At 36.7% G+C, this 6,715-nt stretch overlaps 1 protein-coding gene across 1 annotated transcript; it reads left to right on the top strand.

Moving 5' to 3' along the window:
* The first annotated feature begins 5,597 nt into the window (after positions 1–5,597).
* LOC122735109 (interferon alpha-14-like) lies at positions 5,598–6,715 on the top strand. Its single transcript, XM_043976422.1, has one exon. It carries the CDS (start codon positions 5,980–5,982, stop codon positions 6,529–6,531), a length of 552 nt encoding a protein of 183 aa, XP_043832357.1. The 5' UTR covers positions 5,598–5,979; the 3' UTR covers positions 6,532–6,715.

Consider the following 6,715-nt stretch of genomic DNA (forward strand, 5'->3'; position numbering starts at 1 on the left):
AGGTATGGCCGAGGGAACAGCTTTTAACAAATGTTGAGGTTGGTTTCTCTTGGTTTAATTTCCCCACACACACACAATATTGTACAGATGGCTGGAAGTTTTCATCCCACCCATCTCATTCTCCACCTGACTTCTATGCCCCCTCCTATATGCCTGATGCCATGGACATCTCAATCCCATGCATCTGATTAAGTCTGACTCAGTTTCCTCTAATATGTTCGGTGGCATGGACATATATTCCATTCACCTATTTTAAGCCTGGCATACTGCATGGGCAGTATATATTGCTCAAGTGTGGGAATGCTCATATCCCATCATTTCTCTGTTCTTTTATGGTAACCCCCATAATTATCTCAGGAGTCATGATAAATAGTGTTGGATTTGGCCTTGACATCTGTTACCAATTATATTAGATTTTTAAATTTCTCATAATGGCATGAGGATAATTAGGCAGATGATGCAAAAAGTGATGAAACAAAGATAAAAATTATTTTTTTAAATTAATATTGCAGCAATTATCTTCTCAATTTATTCTCCACAAGGGGGAACTATAGTAATATTAAGTTTTAAAGAATGTTTCAATTTTTGTTTTATTATATGTTTCATGTATAACAACTAAGATTCCGAATTCCCTTAGACATGTTTTTAAGAACTTTCATTGTTTGATTTGATTATTGACAAAGCTATTTCAAAGCTGTGTTAAGCTCAATTTTGTAGGAAATTTTCCTGGCTGATTACCAGCATCCACACATCCACCCCTGAAAAGGCTTCCATTCCATGACTACACCCAGAAGAATCTGAGAAAAGACTTTCAGAGACTTTAAATGAAGAGTTTTATTTTGTTGTTTTTCTTTTTTTCCCTTCTGTTATTATATACAGCATCTGTAACATGTACTCTCCGCAGAAGCCCTCCCTTTGCAGGCCAGTGTCAAAGTACCGGTTCATGAGGGACCGCCCCTCTGGACTAAACTTTCCTCTCTCCCTTTTCTATATTGTTATTAACATATTGTTAGTTAGCATAGGGTATTATATTCTGTTATATTTGACTGTTTCATCAAGGAAACACCCCATTTCTTAAAGAAACAAAGGGGGGACTGTAACGATTGGGATGAAACCACCTGCTGGAGACTTACTGTGGGAAAACTCCACCATGAGGAGAAGGCCTCTGAGGGCAAGGCCATGTGGCTTTTCTTTGGCATCAGGAAGTGACGTTTGCTTGTGGGGGGAAGAGGCTGATGCTCTGTTTTTTTCGTCAGGACTCTGGTGGAGAGTGGAGCAAGAAATACTCTCTCCCTTTAATAGAGAGATAAATCTAGGCCTTTTTCTCCTTCTTCACCAAATTCTTATTCTCCTTAATAAATGCTTAAAAGTCTAACTCTTGCTAAAGCTTATAATTTATTGACAACTACTAATTAGATATTTTAGACAGACTAGCTAGAATTTTAGCCCCTTACAACAGTGAGACTTAAAATATAAGCAAGAAAATTTTATAATAAGGCAAGTTAAAAGGCTGATAGTATATAGGCCTATCAGATCATACGGAGAGCTATGAATCATCTTCATAGAAATGATAATTAAACCTATAGGAACTGGTAGGTCACATAAAGAGAGTGTTATTGGGGCAGCTAGGTGGCACAGTGGATAGAACACCAGCCCTGGAGTCAAGGGTACCTGAGTTCAAATCCAGCCTCAGAAACTTAACACTTACTAGCTGTGTGACCCTGGGCAAGTCACTTAACAAGTGTTATTGTAGAAAGACAAGAGTACAGGGCCAAAGACAGAGCTTATGTTATTATTACCCATGACAGACCCTCTGTTTCTTTGAGGTTTTAAAAAAAGTGAAAAAATTAAGGAGTGAAATTTCTGTTTAGAGTTTTTAAAAAAGAAAGCCTCAGACACTTGACACTTTCTAGCTGTGTCACCCTGGGCAAGTCACTTAACCTTCATTGCCCCACCCATCCCCCAAAATGAAAAGGAAACAGAATATATGTTAAGCCATGATTTTGAAAAAAAGAAAAAGTGGTTTGCACTCAAGTAAAAGAAATTTTAATTTAGAGAAATTCAGATGGGGGAACTCTGCATCCTAGGAAATAGACTGAAGCCAAGAATAAAAGATCTGAATATCAAATCTAAAGACTGCTATGAAAAAATATCAATCAAACAAAAAGCATTTATTAGGCATGATAATATTATTTATTATGTTTGACAATGGACTAGACCTTGGATTACAGAGACAAAAAAACAATGTTCACTGTCCCCTCTAAAAGTTACAATCTACAAAGGAAAAAAGCAGGTTCACATTAAACAACATGCACAAAATATCTACAATATAAATATAAGATACCTTCAGGAGGAGATACCAGCAACATCAGGGACCAGGCAGGGCTTAAGATAGCTGAACTTTGAAGAAAACTAGAGAATGTAAGAGGCAAAAGGGTAAGTACATTCCATAGCTTGTGAAAAGGCAAAGAAATGGAAATTTAAAATCATATATGAGTAATGGCAAGAAAGCCCATAGAATTTATTGTGCTTCTTATTGGTATTATATTAATACAATATATTAATTATTAATATAGCCATTAAAACAATGAATTGTCCATAGAATTAATAGTAATAATAATAAGAGCATTCTGTAGTTCTTTAAGGTTTATAAAGGGCTTTACATGTGTCATCTCATTTGTTCTAGGAATCACTTTGGTATCTGTATAGAGGATGGATCAGAGAAGGAAAAACATCGAGCAATGAGACTAATCTGAGTAGTTGAGGGAAGAGGTGATGAATTATAATGTTAGTCTTATGAATCAAAAGAAGTAGACAGATGGGAGATAAATGATATAGGCAGAGAATTGATCAATATGTGGGGTGGAGATTGAGAACTTGATGTTGATTCTGAGAGTACAAACTCGGGTGACTCGAAGGATAAGGATTCCCTCAACAGAAATAGAGAAGTTTGAGGAAAGAAGGAAACTGAAGGGGGGAAGAAAATTACTTCAGTTTTGTACATATTGAGTTTGGGATGACTGGGACCTGTGGCAGGAAATGTCAAACAGACAAATAGTAATGTTAGACTACAGATACAGAGAAAGAAGAGGTCTGGATGTATAGATCCATGAGTCATCTACAGAGGAATGAAAATTGAATATGAAGTGATGAAGTCACAAAAAGAGAGAGCTACTGTAAGAAGAAGAGAGGAGAGGAGAAGAATCCATTTCAATTCACTTAATTATAAAAATGGTTTGAGCTGTTACTTATAAAATGAAAAAGTCTTAAAATACAGCGAAGTTTGATCTATGCTCAGAAGTTGAATAGTCTTAATGTTTCATAATGTATATATATTTATTTTGTTATAGTATTTATAACATTTATTATTCGTTGATAAATATGTACATTTGTACAATACTTAAATTTCCTCATTAAATACATTAAAAAAAAAACCTTGTGTATCATTAATTATGCACTATTTTACTAAGTAAACTCACTTCAAAAGGTGAACTGGATGGGGCAGCTAGATGGCGCAGTGGATAGAGTACCGGCCCTGGAGTCAGGAGTACCTGAGTTCAAATCCGGCCTCAGACACTTAACATTTACTAGCTGTGTGGCCCTGGGCAAGTCACTTAACCCCAATTGCCTCACTAAAAAAAAAAAAAGGTGAACTGGATACCCCAATGGAATGGACAGAAGTTTCAGTGAAATAATTCAATTCAAACAACATTTATTAAGCACCTAATATATACAAAACACTGGAGGAGATGGAAAAAGTCATAAGCAATGACAATCACTGCCCTCAGGAAGCTGGTTGTGTAATAAAAGAATCCAACATGTGAACATAATACAACAATGAATATGATACAAGGATGAAACTGATGTGGGATGAAATTAGGGTCAAACTGATCGTGAGGCATCCCAAAAGAATTACAAGACACAGTGACTCAGTTTCCCAAGTTTTACTGAAAGACTGTTGACCACAGGGAGAGAACCAGAAGAAATATAGAAAGGTATCTCTCCAATGAGTAAAGGAAGATAGTTATATTTATAGTATGGATAAATTGATTATCAGTCTCATTATAATAATCTCCACCATAGGGAAGTACAAAAAAGTGCTTATCTTAATTTGGAGTTCCTGGGGTCCTAAGCCAACCTCCGAGACGGGTAGCTTTTCCCATGGAGATGTGTTTTGGGAGTTTACATGTCATAAGGTGAATCTGGGGACAAATTTGACCTTTTCTGTGTACGTCACTTTTTGATTCCTATGTCCAGTTTCAAAACATCTTCATTTATCAGTTGAATTTCTATACCTTGTCTGTGTATCATTGTTATAATTAAGGTCTCTATGGCGTGCCTCTTTATGTTCTTGTTTAAGTGAAGACTCAAGTCTTAAGTTATCCATTAACTGGGGTCTGAATCCCTTTTAGAGCTCATATCTAAATTAGAGTTTGGGTCTTATGTTAACCCTTTTTTTACCTCCTACATCAAAACTGAGACAGAGAGACAGGCAAATAGCTTAAAGGAAATTTGATTAGGTAGAGATCATCTTCAGGTGAGAAGGTGAGATGAGCTTCATGGAAGGGGGAAAAATAGACCTGGAGCTTCAAGGAAGAGAATTCAAGACACCAGGAGATATGGAAGCAGAAATGTACTGGAGCCAATTTACAAAGAGAGGGAAAATTGGTAAATTTTCAGTGTACACATTTACAACCAGGAAATGATAAAAAAAAGCTACAAATAATGGCTTGATTCATTTTTTGTTGATTGGCTTGACTTAAGAAAGTAATGGAGAAATGTTAACAATGAAGAGAACTTAAACAATGTTATGCATTTTCAAAGAGGTGGTTGTTAAAAATTTACCAGCATATCTCTAGATATCTCTAAATATCTCTAGATCTCTAGATTGAGAAGACAGAGATCAGAAGCACCTTTCTGTTCATGAACAAACTCACAAGAAATCTCATAAACTAGAGAAGAAATAGACTCTCAGAAAACATCGGCTCACTGATTGATTTCCTATTTCCTAATATCACGAAGCCCATCACTGAAAAAGATATTTCTCAAAAAGAACTGAAATACAATTTAATTCACTGAATGAATTTAAATCAATGAGTAGACACTAGTATACTGAAAGAGGAGAATACAGATAATTTTCTGAAGAGCTGAGTTATTAGATATTTCATAATTTGTATTTAATTATAATATTCATCCTGTTTACAATGATGACACTATTTATTTTGGTTAAATAAAATATTTACACAGTATTTATGTTGTCAACTTTTCATTGTTATATTTCTATATTAAAAATCATTTTTAGTAAAAATTATTTGATGGGCCTTTGGTTATAAACTGTTTTCCTTGTAAGGTTTATTCACATATTTGGAAAAGAACTATCTTTGAAAGGTATTGGAAAACAGTATGGAGAATTTTAGGATTTGATCATAATCTCACACAATATATTACAATAAGCACCAAATACATACAACCTGTAGGTAGAAATTCATATCATGTTAAAGATGCCCTTCAAAACTATGGATAAAGGAAGAAAGCCTAATGGCTTTCCCAAAATTATTCCAACGATGAATTGATTTTCGTTCTGCAATACTACAAACGGCTATTAAAGTCCTTTCATGATATCTTCTCAAACCAATGTAGAAAATATGTAAAGAAAGCAGAAATTTAAAGGAAATACTTTGGCAAGACATGTAGGGTCAGTTATCTCAGAAAGATTTCAGAGAGATTTTAGAGATATAGGAGGCCTCAAGGGCAAGAAGCTGAGTCTTTATCAAGAGGCCAAGAAGCTGAATCTTTACATTACTGTCCCGTAGGGTGTTGCCACAAGACCAGGTGTTTCTTAGCTCCAGGACCCTCTGCTACATGGGCTGTCATGTGACTGAGTCCCTCTGAAATATTTAAGGGGAGGCTAGAGATCTAGGAGTCCTAGAGGCCAGAAGCTCAATCTTCACCAAGAGGCAAAGAAGCTGAGTCTTTACCATGATGTCCTGTAGGGTGCTGCCACTTGCCCTGGTGCTGCTCTGCTCCAGCATTCTCTGCTCCCTGGGCTGTAACCTGAATCAGGGCCTACAGGAAGAATTCTTCCTTCTAAACCACATGAGCATGACTTCCCTCCGGCCATGTCTGAAGGACAGGACCAAATTCAACTTCCCAAAGGAAGCCATAGAGGGCAGCCAGCTCCAGAGGAAAAATGCCATAGTCACTGTGCATGAGATGCTCCAGCAGACCTTGACTCTCTTCTGCCTCAATACTCCTCCTGCTGCTTGGAATCAGACCCAGCTCACACTACTGCTCCTTCGAGTGGATCAACAAATGGAACATCTGGAAAGGTGTCTTGGCCAGAATGTGGGTTGGCAACAGCCTTCCTTGAGAAGTGAAAACATCCAGCTGGCCCTGAAGAGCTACTTCCAAGGGATAAGCCAGTACCTGCAGGCCAAAAGATACAGCCTTTGTGCCTGGGAGATTGTGCGGATAGAGATCAGAAGGCTATTTCTCTTCATGAAGAAACTCATAAGAAAGCTCAGAAACTAAAGAAGAAGAAAAGATGCTCAAAACACATCAGAATTCATTGATTCATTTCCTATAGGCTAACACAAAGCAGTCCATCATTGGAAAAGACATTTCTCCAAAAGAACTGAAATACACCTGAATGGACTGAATGATTTTAAATCAGTGACTTTGCATTCATATACTGAAAGAAGAGAATCCAGATAAT

This window comes from Dromiciops gliroides, chromosome 1, assembly GCF_019393635.1.
Source record: "Dromiciops gliroides isolate mDroGli1 chromosome 1, mDroGli1.pri, whole genome shotgun sequence".
In the NCBI taxonomy this organism is placed as follows: Eukaryota; Metazoa; Chordata; class Mammalia; order Microbiotheria; family Microbiotheriidae; genus Dromiciops; species Dromiciops gliroides.